The following is a 15888-nucleotide window of genomic DNA, read 5'->3' on the forward strand; positions in this document are numbered from 1 at the left end:
GGAAACTCCGTAGCTCACTAAAATAGAACAATACTGATCTTTATGCCACATTACAACCATCAGACGGGTTTTAAATTTGCAGAACCAATTCTGCGTGGGTTGCAGTTTGCATCTCTCTGACCTACACGCAGGTTTTTAAAAGACACCAGCTGGCTTTAACCAATAACTTTATCAGTGTTCTTGCTGTGGATGTACTGAGACGCCTCTGTTTTTGTTCTTTTGTTTTATTTCCTGTAGCTTCACTGCAGAACAGCATCAGGATTCTGGGCAGCACACGCTGTGGGTGTCATCAGAAACACACGGCGTTCTTGGTATTAAAACCATCTGACCACCGTCCAAAAGCTCTGACCTGGTGGACGCAGACTCTTCTGCTTACACTAATTACTAGTAGTAAAATATTTCACATAAAGGTTATCACATGTAAATGCACCATTTTACAATTCCTGAGCTGATTTAGATAAATTAGAATAATATCTATATTTACTATTGATAAGTTTGCTGGTGAGCTAAGAAATCAATGTCCTCAGTTGGGTCAATGCTTATTATTTTTTGGGGTATTTCTAAGTCTGCACTTGTGTTCAGGCCTCTACAAATAATGGCTACTAGTCAATACTACATGTTCAATCTCTGATCAAGTCTAAGACACATAAGTCAAACTTGAACAGGAATATTGTTTGTAGAACTTTCAAAACCATAGCTTTTCATTTGTGGAACCTTTATTTTACTTTTACTTATGAAAAAAAAAAGATTTTGAGCTTTCTTCAACATGGAGGTCAAGTCAGGTATTGAAGCTGGACCCAAATATTCAACCCCGAATGGACACTCTAGTGCATTTAGAATTTAAGTAATTAAAAACAGAAAAACAGTCTGAAAACATGCTGGTAAAATCTCTGGGCGTGCTGTGGTAGCGTAGGGGATAGCGCGACCCATGTTTGGAGGCCTTGAGTCCTCGACGTGGCCGTCGCGGGTTCGATTCCCGGACCCGGCGACATTTGCCGCATGTCTTCCCCCCTCTCTCCTGTCAGCCTACTGTCATATAAGGGACACTAGAGCCCACAAAAAGACCCCCTGGTGGGGAAAAAAATAAATAAAAAAATTGTCAGTCTCATTTAAGGAAGGACCTTCTTAAAGCGACAGAGGCCCATTTTCACACCGCTAAATTGTGAAGTCATGTTTGACATACAGTATTTTTATAAAAACTGACAGCAATAGTTACTTGATTGTGATGTAAAACGACACTACGAACCTGGAAAAACACATAATACTGCTCTTTTCAAAGTGATGAGACACAATTTTCTTTGTTTCTACATCATAACACAGTGCTTTTTAGCAATCGGAAACATTTCCAAAAAGTCAAGTTGGTATTTCTTGTAAGTGAAGGAAACAGGTAATGGAGTTCTTTCATGGTGCTGACCTGCAGAGTTGAGCAACAAGTGGGGGAGAGGCAGCAATTCTAGTACGCTCCATAAAGAATAAATAAATAAAAATAGACTACACTTCTGCACTTTCTCTGGCATCTCAAACCATCCAGCAGGTTTGAGACCATAACTTTTAAAAACCTTGTGTAACCAACTGAATACATCTTCCACCACATGAATGAACTCACTCCACTGAGAAAAACACCACCTACAAACTCCCCGTTCAAACCAGCGTGGCGCTTCAGCGCCGCCGCTCGTCTGTGCGTTACCTGTAAAGCTGCTGTTCATGTCAGGGAGGTCCTCGTCGTCCTCCAGTTGCTGATCTGCAAGCCCTATTCCAGCATTTCGCATGTCATTGTAGGACTTGGCTCGTCGGGGAGTGGAGTTCTGCGAGCCCGGCAGGCTACCGCTGAGCCCGTCTGACAGTGGGGCATCACCACCGCTACTGCCGCTGATCACTTTCCCACTGGGAGGCTGCACCGGTGGCTTGGGCGTCCCATAATAGTTGCCTGGGGGAACACAGAAGGAGGGAGGATGACAAGATGGAGAGGTTGCAGATTAAAGTCACAGAAAAGTAGTGTAAGGAGCACGTGCGCATCTGGGTCAGAAGTGTTAGACCGTGTTGAAATCAAGATGATTGGATATTCAAATACAAAATTGTTCAGAAATATTTTTAGATTCAGATTGGTCATATCGGTTGATTTAAAAGGAGAAAGGTGTCAAAATGATACAGAAAATTTCTTCACATTATAAAAAAAATCAGAAGGGTTAGGAATTGTTATGCGACAACAAAATTGTGGTCATGTTTATTCTTGGACTCGTGTGAAGCAGGAATTTGTAAGGAAATTCTGCTGAAAATCACAGAGACACGCAAGACAAATAATGAACACGCACACACACACACACACGCACACACGCACACACACACGCATTCATACTACTTATTCAGGCTACTTAGCAAGACCAATTAACCTAAGAGTCATGTTTTTTGAACTATGGGAGGAAGCCGGAGTGCCTGGTGACTCGGTGAGAACCGACACACACACATGGGCACATGCAAACCAAGCCTGCACTTGAACCAAATTATGATTTATTAAAGGGAAAAAAAATCTAACCCTGTGTGAAAAAACCCCCCATCTATCCCCCCCAATGAACTAACAGCAATAACCCACATTTCTTTTTAGAAACCTGAATTCAGTTGCACAAGCCAAGCTGGAATAACCCACTAATAATCAAGTGCGTCATTTCACAGTGAATCATGTCGCAGCAGTTTCCTTTCTCTGTTAATGACATAGATGAGAAAAACTGTAAATGAGACTCGGGTTTATGAAGTGGCGTCTGAGGGTTTTAGTTTTGCAAACTAATTACAACTCAAGCCGGAGTGTCAAATTTGAGTCGGATTGGTAAAACTAACAGAATCTGGAGAGAAAAAAAACCACACACACACTCAAGCACGGAGGTGGTAGTGTGATAATAAAAACACGCTGGCTACGCTTGAAAACCCTCGAGTGTTTGAGGAGTGTTTATTTCTGCAAATCATCATAATAGGTCTCTTGATTATTAAGTGGCAAATTATGGGTTAAATAAATTAGAGGGCTAATTTATTAACTAATAGCAACTAACCACCCGCTGGTTAGTTGCATTTAGACTCTGCAAATTCAACCAACATTAAGCTCAAGCCTAACAGTAGAGGTTAGCAACAGGATGTCCTGTAAAAGAAACTGTGGTGCTGCAGTTCACCTTCATATGTTCCGATTTCCAGGAGGGTTCCACTCTTCTCCAACACCAGGAAGTCCTCTACAGACAGGAAGTTGTAATCCACACCAGGAACTTCTCCGTCACGTGGGGAGCGCGTTGTACCTACACGCCAAATCAGAGACAAGGATGAAGGTAGTGGACTTCATTCAGAAATAATACGAATGTGAAACAGTGCAACGGACTGCTAATGCTCATTTGTTAGCAGAACTACGTCACACAGGAAGAAGAAAATACATTTCTAAAAAGAATAAAGGAAAGAATGTCATGGCCTAAAATTGACATTATCAACTGTATCACTTCTTAAGACCCTGCAAAATCCTTAAAGGCAGCATGATGTTCAATCAGGCAGCAAGAGAGCAAGAGAGAGAGCGAAGCTCTTAGGACAGGAGGGTCAAACTCATTTTCATTTTGGGTCACATCAAAATCTTTAATGTTGTCAAAGGGCTGGTTGAGCCAGGATGTATTGATAAACATCAAACTGCTAAGATATTTATTGCATGTATATAATAAATATAATAAATAGCTGCCTCTGTATCTGTACCTTTTTAAAACTAGATAATATTAAACATAATTTCATGTTGATCAGTCCCTTCAGGACTTCACAATGGATTTTAATCAAAACCGCAGATTTTGTGCTGCTAATCTAGAAATATTTGCAAGGAACTTTGCAATACTTGTGCTTACGCATGACTTTCATTACTCGCCGTAATGATCATGGAATATGACTTTCTCTAGGGAATACAGATTGCTATTTTAGGTATCCTTGCTTGCTGTTCAAGTCCCAAAAAGAAAATCCAAAAGGAATGTCAAAATGTTAATTCTGTCATCTTCTTAAATCTTGGTTTCTGAAATTTTATTTTATTTATTTAGGCCTCAATTCTTAATATCAATAAATAATGACCAATCAAAGTAAGACAGCTTGAGAAAAAACTAACACTTTGCTGTTATAACTCCATATATTTTAGTTCTTAAAGAAAATTTGTAGATCTCTAGTTTTGTTTTTTTTGTTTTTTCTATCATTGCCTTCCAACATTTTCAGCTCCCTTTTCCAAGGCATAAATAATAAAATTATTGAACAAAAAAATCATGCTATAAGTAAGATAAAACATGGCCAATGCTGAACACGGGACGCAAAATTATGGAGTATAATATTGATATTGCTGGTACAGGAAAAACAATGAACAAAGAGAAGCAGATCTGTAAGTGACCTCAAAAAAGGAGTTTCCGCTCTACACCAAACAAAGAAAATAAAACTGAGAAGCTCCTATTGTGTGCCGATGTTCGTTCACACAGGGGGAGAGAGTGTGAGGTAACACCTAGTGAGATCCTGACGTATGTTTGGGGGGAATTGTGAGCTCATGTGTGAATGTGTGTTTGATTTGGCACGCAGCCTGTGAGATTCACGCGGTCCCTTAAATGGCTGCTGAAAGTCGAGCAGTGTGGCAACGACAAAGAAGGTTTTCCTTTTAAATAATCCTCAGTCAGTTTTTGATAATTAACAGTATGAATAAAACCATTCAGACAGTGTCGTTTATTTCATCTCTTCATGCTCCTCAATCTTCCATCTCATCTCCAAATCACATTGTCTCTGGTAAGTAATAGGAAGGTAAAAATAGACGTGGGAAAGCTCCCTCTGCCGCCACGCTCGGTGACAATGGTGATAAATTATGGGTGTGTACATCCTCTCTCAAACGGCAGAGCGTCACATTCACGCCTTCGTGAAACAAACTGCAGCGCCGTCCGTGTAGGAAGACCATCGTTTTCTCACACAAAGTGATCTTGACCAGCATCAACTTGAATGCCACGCTGTCTCAAAAGGGGAGTGAATTTCATTTGCATGTCCATCGCAAGAGTCAAGACGTTACGTAGAACACGTTAAAAGTCTCTTGATTGCTACGTTATTTAGCGTCTATAAGATGAATGGTTTCGTTTTGCTCATTTCCAGGCACAACGAATGTCCACCTTGAAGCGTCTGCAGCTCGTTCTCCCTCCAAACAACGGTCGCCGTTGATTCGACTATTTAGACACTACTCTTAGAAAACCAAATAGGAAGTGGAACTGTGACCAGTATATCAAATGGGGATCAAAAAAGCAGGACATTGGCTGAAACCCATGGCTAAGACGCAGTTATCACCAAATGCTGAATTCATTCACTACACCTTGAACACAAAAGCTCCTTTGACCAAGCTGTGAGATGAAGTGAGAGCAAAAGACAGGTTGGGATTTCTGGGACTAGAGTTGGGGATTAGAGTTGAGTGACCATTCTGCTTCAAGCTGACAAAATAAGGCCAAGGAATTGAAGAAATAGCATTATTTCCAGGTTTTGGCACAAATAATGAAGCATCTGACCAGTGGAAATGGACTGTTGAGGGACAAGCAAATCACTTCAAAAGATTCTTATACACAGAAAAAAAAAGTATGTTTCTGGGTTGTTCGCCAAGAAATGTTCTGCATGGACTCTGGCTCCCCAAATATGTTTTCTGTAAAATTATAGAAATATGAAGTACCAGAGAGCTTTGACATATTTCAGAGTGCTGTAAATGAAACACGCAAAACAAAAATGAGATACACGAGGAAACAAAGATAGAAAGAACAACAAAAAAAATATCAAGTTACCCAGCATTGATGACTTCATCCTGGATAAGTTGTTTTTTGCTTTTATTTAACCGTTTCCAGACTCCATTCATCCAGGATTAAGCTAAGCACACACTGAATTGCGGGTTACATTTTTGAATGGCATTCAACTGTCAAAACTATTTAAGGTCACATTTCTGTGGGAAGTCAATTATTTATTTATTTATTTATTTATTTATTTAATTGCAATACAGCATTGATGTGTGAATTTTTCTCACTTTTTCTCCCTTTCAAACCAAATTTTTGTTTTGCCTGGATCATGGATTATGCAGATAACGTTACGCATATTAAGAATTTCTACTGAAAAGGTTGAATTTTCCAGTCAAATTTACAGTGCGCCGTGGGGATGTTACCAAAACAAAAGGAAAAAGGAAAGAAAATCTGAGAATTTTATTATTAAACTGCACAGATAAGTGATTGGTAAAACAGTAAACACAACATACTTAAGTCCCACTAGGAAACAACAACAATAGGCCTCTTCAGGGAGGACGTTGTTAATGGCAGAAGATACAAACTTAGCAATTTTCAGACTCAGTAAGATGTCTACCAGTTAAGAAAAAGATCTACAAACTTCAGACAAACTATACATACTATTCATACTAAGAGATACTAACAGAGTTAGAGGGGGGTAAGCCAACAAGCCCGAGAACTCCAGCTGTATGTTTTGGGACTGGTGCACTTCACAAAACAGATGGCAGAATGAGGAAATATTATTGTGTGGAAATATTGAAGCGACATTTCAATGAGTCAGCCAAGAAATTAAAGCTTGTAAACAAATCAGACTTCTAAATAGACAACAAATGATGCAAAATGGCTTAAGGACTAAAGCTAACGTTTGGGAGAAGAAAACAAAGCACTGATCTCAGGCACATAGAAAAGTTATGTACAAAGCTGAAAATGTGTTTCAGCGCTGTGCCCTATGAACCTGAGTTAGCTATAGCAGTTCTGTCAATTAGAATATTCTAGCAAACTACTGTGAGAAGGTTGTGTCAAGTGACACGCTTTACAGAGCAGCTTAAAGACATATACATGTCTTTTAACAAAAAAAACTATTTTAGTAGTTTCTAAAAAACTAATCTAAAAATTTATTTATAAATTACAGAATTTCCGTTAGAGGGAAAAAAATGTATACAGTGCATATCTCATTGTATCACTGTAAATGATCTAGTAATCTCACACAAGACAGTAAATCAGAGGTTTTTCCTCTAAAACAATGAGTTGGATAATGTTGCCTTTTATTTAGAAAATTAAGGTGATTGTGAGTTTGAACATTTTGAGGTGTATGTTTTGAAAGGAGCTATACTTGGTCCTGATGGAGAATAAAAGAGAAATGTAAATTATTTAGTGTGATTTTATTTATACACTGTCCCATAACCAGGATGATTTTATTTGGTTTTTCTGTTTTTAATGGGAGAGAAAGAGAATGTTAAGTATTTAATTTATTGAAAAAGTTTCTTAAAAAAATATAATTCAACAAAATTCCACAAAATTTTTTTATCGGTGCATCTCTACAAAAATTATTACCAACCAGAACGCCCGTTATCAGTGTTAGTCGGGGATTAATTCAGTAAGCAGGCTCTGTAGTATTTAATAAAACTGTCACAGTGAAATCACACTTACTCAGTGTGCTTAAACACTCAAAGTTTGACACTGCTGTGCTTGAAAATAGAAAATCTTGGCTGCAGATTGGACTGCTGCTGGGTTAACTCTGCTAAAAACAACTACTAGCAGCTCGTCTAAGGAATACAGACCGACTGCTTTGGGGTAAGAATTATCTACAATTTTTCCCTCAGAAAAGCGAGTGAATTTAAATGCCACACATTTAAAAATTGGGAATTTTGAGCTGAAAGTTAACAATTGTCACCTTTGAAACACACTCATAAAAACAGCTGCAATACCAGAACAGATGCACAGTGAAAACCGCACCACTTCCACTGTGTGATTCCAACAGTGACCAGATTTGACTCTTGCTGTGGAGAACCAGGGCCGCAACTACATATTCTTGAGGTGGCTGCCAACACATCATCGCCCCCCTACCCCTTGTAACCCTTCAGTAGACGACTTCAATGATCCCAAAAGGAAAGTAAATGTTGTCACTCATTAATTCAGATTCTTCAAAGAGTTATTGTAGATTGTGATGGCTGTTGGCAGGAAAGATCCCTGGTAGCAGTCTGTATCACAGTGAATCTGAAGAAGCCTCTGACTGAAGACACTCTGTCTTCCCAAGACAAGTCCCTTCAACAGACTGGACATCTCCAGTCCAGTCTGTTGTCCGAGTTCTTGGGGGGGAAAAAAAAGACCTTGTTGCTATAGTTACACATCATAACAACTTTTCAAATGTAAAAACATATTAACAAAAATCTTTCCAGCTCCTCACCATCCAAAAGCAGAGAGAATGAGTTTCCAAAAAGCAGCAAGTCTGATGGATGTGGGTCAGCTGGGTGAGAGAACTGAGCCCAAACACTGACAAACATCAGAGAGAACACACAGAACTAAACCCAAAAGAATCCAGGGAATAGCTGCCCTGTTTGAATGTTGCCTAGCAACAGGTTTAAGCTAAAGGTGATTCATACTGCTTATAAATACCATATATATATATATATATATATATATATATATATATATATATATATATATATATATATATATATATATATATATATATATATATACACGTATATATACATTTGCAAAGCACTAAAGGATACATGTCCATTTTTAAATTCACATTCCTGAGTTCAAAATGTCCCTCTTCCAGGCTGGAAGACCAGAGCAAGAGATATGCTAATGATCAGACAGTGTCAACAATTTCTGTGTACCAAGCAAATATGAAAAAAATATAGAACAGTGAACCACACACACTTTTTAGAAGAACCAGAATGAAAATGATGGATGATTTCCAGCTTGAGTAGCCAGTTTGAAATCTTTTTCTGATCAATGAATGCACCACTAGAATGTGTTAAGTTCATCCAGATTGTGCAGTCAATGTATGCATTTTCATTGCCATTCCTTTTAGGGCCAGCAAACTTCATCAACATGCAGTTAAACATGTGCCATGTTATACTTTTAAAATGAAACAGTTGCTACATTTAGTGTCTGCATTAACTAGCCTTTCTATTAACTTCCAAAACAACCTAACAATCCTACCTAAAACACCAACAAGTCCTGCACGCTAGTATTTCTGCATGTCCAATCCAGACTGACTAAAAGAGAAACATCTTCTACTTGCCCTAACCACTGCCACAGAGTCTCTGGATTCTGAACAAGCTGCCAGAAAGAATGGTCAAAATGAATTAGAAAGAACAGTCAACATCATGCTGACCACTGGAGCTCCTCAGGGTTGTGTACTCAGTCCTTTGCTGTTTAAACACAGCATGTATGCACACATTAGAAAAACCTGATCATTTATTTGCAGGTGGTACTACAGTAGTGGGACTCTTAAGGGATTGCTAAATCCTCATAAACCAAGAAGGTTGTTGCATTAACAAGCTGAGGTTTGAACAACAAAACATCCATGTCCGGTGGCTCTTGACCTAAAGGCAACACTGTGCACCCTCTTTAAAAAAAATAAAAAATAAAAAATAAAAAAAGTTAAAACTTCAACATGTTCATTGGAGCTTTTTGGTTGTGAAAAAAAAATTAAAATGGGATCAATCAAATAAACCCAATATACCATGTATTTACTTGATGGCTGGGCCAGACCAGAGTTGGTAAAAATATGAGCAACTCTAAAAACGGTTGGGCAGAAATATTTAGTCAGCAACTAATTTTCCTCTCTAAAGTCAATGGGTCATTGAAAAGTAGATTACTTTTCCAAGCCTTGATGTTTAAGGTTGTATTTTCTTAGCTCTATGATAACACACTAACAACAACAGCAACAAAAAGATTTAATCTGCTTCAGACTGTACCTGGAAGGTGTAAAGTCCCATGTCCAATTTTAATACCTATGGGAAGACTTTAAGAGATGCACAAAATGAAAACATCTAATTTTAGATCCTGTCGGCTTTGGTGGGGCTATTGATGTCTGAAGATCAGCTCAGTGTCACTCTGACCTGAGCACCAATCTACACGTTTCCCCTCCACACAGGATCTGTTACCAACTACAGAGAGCATCCAGTTACACCTTTCAAACCACGATCAATACGTCAAGACAGTCATTGGTCACAATCTCTACTCTGACCTTGGTCGTCATGGTAAGTCTTTAACCATCAATCAGCTCACAACGGATCGACGCATCTCTTCATGAAGTCTTCTCAACATCTCCGACCGAAAAATGGTGTTCATGGTTTGGAATTTGGATCATAGACGGCAACACGTGTCTATGGACTTTGTTGTATGTTTGATTGCCATACGGGGCCTTACAGATGTATGCGTAACCCTTGCCACAAAAATCTCAATAGTTTTCTGTCACACATCGACTTGCATATAGGATAGCACATCACTTTGAATCTTATCTGGCCAGAGTATATGTTGGCTGCTAATTTTTCTAAACATATAACACATTGGAAGTCACACACTAAGTAAGCCTCCCAGTCAAAACTTGAAAAAGAGCTCATTATTTTACTATGGCTTCACACACAACCCTCCTCTTAAAACTCTCTTATTCAAGCTTCATACTAACATTAACTGGCAGACACTTTCAGCAGCTCATCTATATTTAATTGATAGCAGCCTATTTTTAAGGAGTGTCTGGATCTCTGGTGGCATAACAGGCCAAGATTGGTTATATTTGTCGTGGCACATGGTGACATGAGACTCCATTCGACAATACAGTGACACTAAAGCAAAAATAAGCAAAACAATAAAATGTGCTTAAGACATTCCAGTGATTAAAGGATCATAGGACAAGAATCTGAAATTAAACTCTGGTCCATGTTTTTTTAATTTTTTTGCTTCAACCTATTGCCATTGTGACACTGAAGACTGTAAAAATGCGATGCGTGCCTCCACTTAAGACGCAAATCAGCTTCTAAAAATACCCGTGTGTGAAAGATTTGTTTATTCCCTACACTTGCATTCTCCCCAAAGCAACACAGCACCCTGAGCGCACATATCCCTCAGGCCTGGCCTTGCAGTTTAGCTGTGACCTACATTTAATTCCTCCTACAGGAGCGATGCCGGTGTTGACTTTTTGGGCAATTTGACTCCTTTTTGCTGAGAGCTGAAGAGCCGTCTTGCTTGACATCTCCATCAGATCCGGTTTCATGGTGCTGTTTAGCTTTCCTTAAGCTTGCCTGAGCCTCACAGATGGCTTGATTTCAGCAGAGGAAAGTGAACCAGATTAACTTCTGGGCTGAAATAAAGATCCAGGGAAAATGTCTAAAAATTGCAATGAGTAACTGCAAGGTGCTAGTTATTTCAGTCACAACCAAGATTCAAGGCTCACAAAGATTTAAAAAATGTATGAATCATCAAAGGGCAACAACTCTCAAGTAATCCCACATGAAATCTTTTCACGGTTGATGAAATGACAGCAGCGGACCACGTAGCGCGCAAGTTTGTCGTCAGTATTGTTCTCGGCCAAATATAGTCACCGTTTAAAAATCATATATAGATTTTTATGCACCTCCATAAATAATCCAAGATAAGAACAGCTTTTGTAGCAGGTCTTTGTTAAACATTAGATAAGTGTAAACCTGACTGAACAACGTGTGGCTATAACTGAATCAAACCATTTCCTTAACGCCAAGTCCGACTCGCTACAAGGAATTTAAACGCATTCTTTTCCACCAATCAATTTCACATCTGGGACCTGATCTAAAACGACATCATTACAGGTATTATTGTTTCTATATACATTGGATTCCTAGATAAATACCAGTTTCTGGAGAAGACACAAAATTCAAACAGCTAATGAAAGTCAGTGTGAGCTATAATGTTGCAAAAAAACTGACCCAACCATTACTGTGAAATCTGGAGTTTTATTTGTTGTATTTGATCATGTTTTTTATTTAAGCTTAAAAGGATCCATGTTGGTTAGATTTACCCATTTCATTGAAGCCGAACTTAAAACAGCTGATTGTTTGACAGTGGCCAATTATTGTTTGGCAATATTCTATTGTTTGTTTACTGGAGGAAAAATTGCTGTGATAAGAATTTGTCGTCTTGCAATATTAACAGCAAACTCAAACTGCCAAACTCTCACAGAGCTAATATGGTTGGGATTAGTTCTCTGTATACCAATTTTGGTACTAGTTTCACAAGTGTATAGATGAACACGGCATTTACACTTGAAAACAGCCGCTCAGTTCTAGCAGAATAATTCTATGTAATGCAGCAAAACATGTAATGTAGAGGATGTTTTGCTCTAGCAGCAAAACATTATTTTTATTTTTATAGAATAAGGGGAAAAAAACACAATGAATACCACAAAATATTGTGACAACATTTTAGATCCATATAATCAATTCATAGATACCAATACTGTTATTAGAGATTCTGTTTTGATTTTCAAGTTATTCTTGTAATGACAATTCTCTTTATTTAATAACAGTAAAATCCTGTTGAACTAATTACTGTTTATAGTAGTAAGGCTAGAAGATATATCTATATGCTGTTATCTTCTTATTATTATTGATGTTATATTACAGTTGATAAGAGAAATCTGAATAGGACAAAATCATTAACAAGTCAAAGTTTTACAAATTGGCAACACAATCCTGATCAGTGCATCTCTATCTTTTATGAAATATTTATTTCTCTTTTGAAAGTACTACACATTACATCCCACACAAACATGGTATCTATAGTTACACAGGACTATATAAATATCCCTAAAGGTTACAATAAAATCTGCTGCTGCATTATAGACTCATTTACAAAAAAAAAATGAAATTTAATTGTGACATTTTTTACTCTCTTTGGGCATAAAAAAAATCTAAAATTTTGACATCTCTGTCATAATTATGTTTTTAATTCATCCACTCAACCTGCAAACAAAGAACTGGGGGGAATCCTATTAGTCACGATTTGTTTGCATTTTTTAGATAAAACCTGATTATGTTGTGAATCATTAGCTTTTTGCTTTAGAACATGTTTTTCTATGTGTACCTTTGGTGGCGTGCTGTGCGACTCAAAATGTGCTAATCAGATGTAAATTATATACCCGAAAACATTTGGCTTTCCGGGATGAGTATGAAAGCTTTGTGTTTCCATGATTTTTAGGAAGCCATCTATTGAAAAAGCAAAGACCATTATGCAGATTTCCTAAAGAAATTATTTTTTCCTCAGTGGAAGCTATTTTTTCAACTCTAATGAAGTGCTTCAAAAACCTCCGCATGACCAAGAAAGGTTAACATGACTAAAAATGTTTCCTTGAAAGGTTAAACACACAAATTAAGAAAGAAAACGCCAACAGTAACAACACTGAGAAATGAAGAAATAAACATTAAAAACAACAAAAGATTAATACATTTTAAAACTCTTGAAGTGTTCAGATCCATCAGCTCAAAGTGGGACACCGTAAACGTGTTTGGCAATAATTCATTATCATAATTGTTCTATTAATAGAGTCAGCTATTGTTACAGAGCATTCAGGTCATCCAGCACAGATACTATTTAAACGAGTAGATTTTGAGTGGTTTCTATACACAATATTGGGGCAATAGAAAAAAAACAAAAACAAATAAAGTAGTCTTTATTTATGTTTAAGGTCTGACACCGGGTATGCCAACATAAAAACTGCAGTATTGTTTCACTTCATATTGTAAGGTTAGAGACAGAGTCACTATCTGCATAGCTTAATTAAAACTTTCATGGTCATGACCCAGCAGTACAGGGGATCAACTCCTCATGAGGCCTCTATCCTCCCTCACTGACTTGTTTTATTTTAAATATAATAAAACTGAAAAACAAAATCATAGTAATAATGCCACATAATCCCTCCCTCTGTTTCTCATCCACCACTTCGTGACTTCTGCATCTTCAGTATGTTTCTTTTGTGGGTTCTACTTGTGTGGTCCAGAATAGCTAGTTTCGGTCTCTGCTTTGACCAGAGGATAACTGTGGCTTTTCAGGCCACCGACTCAGTGCCACCAAACGCTTCGTTTCATCAGCGGCCCGACTGGAGCTTCTGATTCAAACACCAAGGCTGATCCACCAACTAAACTGATCATTATACCAGGATCCACGTGAAAAGAAGTGTAAAGAAATGCAGACATAAATGTGGTTTGCATAACAAGACAATGTTTTGTGTAATCATTCACTTAACTCATTCCTCTCCAACTATAAACTACCAATAAACTGCCAAAAATAAACTACTAAGTTTTTTTCCAACTTACAAGAAAAAGATTATTAGGCTGTTTGGAAATATTTCCTATATTGTATAAAAAAAACAAACAACAGACTTAAGTAGTTAAAAAAAAAAAAAATCAACAGAGCACACTATTTTTAAAATCAGGCTAGTGATCAGAATAATCAATAAAATAAATCGATTACTAAAATATCTGTTATTCCCAAAGACATAAGAGATTGAGGTGACTTGAACTATGGTTTATCCTCTTCCACATTTTAGATTCTCACATTTAATGCCGCTTCCTTCCTCTGCTGTAGGAGTCGCCGCTCAGAAAAACAGCACAAAGCCATAATAGACAGTAGAAGAAGAACCCTACAGACGACCATCGAATAACGCGGCTTTTCTTTTCATCTCACCAAATAAAACTTTTCCAATCCAAGGTTTTAAAACCTGATGGATCTAGTGTTCCTCCAAAAACTACGTCTAATCACTGATCATCTGATCCACTCGCATCATAAACTCCTGTTCCTGAATCGGTTAATTTTTGCATTTTCATTCATGAATGTCATCCGCAAGTTATGAACTATCCGAGTTGTAGGTTCTCTAAAATATAATAAAATCTCCTCCTTGGAGTAGAAAATGAATGGTGGAATAAGCCATTTCTAAATAAGACTACTGAAGAGTCGTGGCGCATTTTTCCAGGTCGAATTTAATGGATGACAGGACAGTAAAAACGCAATATTTCCTGGAAGGTGTTTACAATATTTGAACACGCCAGCACAGTGGAGGAGTCACCAAATAAAATCCCTTCTTTTCATTGGGATAACTGGAGCTTCTGTCCTGCTAAAAGAAAACACTTGCAAAAGTATTCCAACCCCTTGAGGGTGTTTTGTATTTTGTCACATTCCACAAAATTTATTGGTTTTCGTATGTGCACAAAGATGTAAATAAATCACTGCTGATTTATATACAACAACAGAAAAAGATGGTTTTAAAATCATTTGAGGGGCATTTACATTCAGCCATCCTGAGTTAATACCCTGTAAAACCATTTTTCACCGTTGCTGTAGGCTCTTTGGGGTAGATCTCTATCAACTACGCATGCCTGAAGATGGAAAAATGATGCCTGTTCTGTAAAAATGAAGTCCATTTTTACAGAACAGACCAGGCTTAGTCAGAATGGCTGCAGAAATCTTTAAAAATAATGGATACAAATTCTCAATTTAGGACTTCTCTACCAGGGTTTCTCCAATTTAAAGTCCATACACAATCCTATTTCTGTCCCTGTTGGAGAAAGATTCCCGGCATGATGCTACCACCACCATGTTTCACTTAGGGGATCGTGTATTCAGGAAAATCCAATAAAAAATAAATTACCATCTGCAGTGCAATTTCAGATTCACAAGGAATTCCTTAGATATCATATTTTAACTGTGGGCCATTCATTATTCTGCAAATATACAGCATATTTAACCATTTAGATGAAATATGACAATCTTTAATATCTTTAGGGCTTGAGAGACTAAAACCTAGAGAATGGTGGAAGTATCACGCAACGGTAAAGCAAGAAATGGCAATAAAGATCAAGCTTATTGGCCTACATTCTATGGTAGTGGCAGGATCATGCTGTGGTCTTTCTTTAATGACCTCTCCATACCACTAATTACTGTAATTTGTGGTTTTACAGTAAAGGAGAATTACTACAAATGCAGGTTATGCTTTTTAGCTACTAAAACCTATTTATCATATACATTTCCACTTTACAATTACCTGATGCTTTCTGTTGGTTTGTCACAGAATATCCCAATAAAGCACACTGAAGTTTATGGTTATAATGTGACAAAA

The 15888-nt window shown here is 37.6% G+C and overlaps 1 protein-coding gene across 11 annotated transcripts in view; it reads right to left on the reverse strand.

Moving 5' to 3' along the window:
• LOC122834350 (membrane-associated guanylate kinase, WW and PDZ domain-containing protein 1-like) overlaps window positions 1–15888 on the reverse strand; it is a 141121-nt gene that overhangs the window by 60256 nt on the left and 64977 nt on the right. For all 11 annotated transcript variants that reach the window (XM_044122723.1, XM_044122720.1, XM_044122715.1 and 8 more), the window contains exons 3-4: window positions 3159–3278; window positions 1688–1927 (exon numbers count right to left, since the gene is read on the reverse strand). In XM_044122723.1, the coding sequence (XP_043978658.1) occupies window positions 1688–1927; window positions 3159–3278 (360 nt within the window). The remainder of the gene's footprint in view (window positions 1–1687; window positions 1928–3158; window positions 3279–15888) is intronic.

Source organism: Gambusia affinis, linkage group LG07 (genome assembly GCF_019740435.1).
Source record: "Gambusia affinis linkage group LG07, SWU_Gaff_1.0, whole genome shotgun sequence".
Taxonomy (NCBI): Eukaryota; Metazoa; Chordata; class Actinopteri; order Cyprinodontiformes; family Poeciliidae; genus Gambusia; species Gambusia affinis.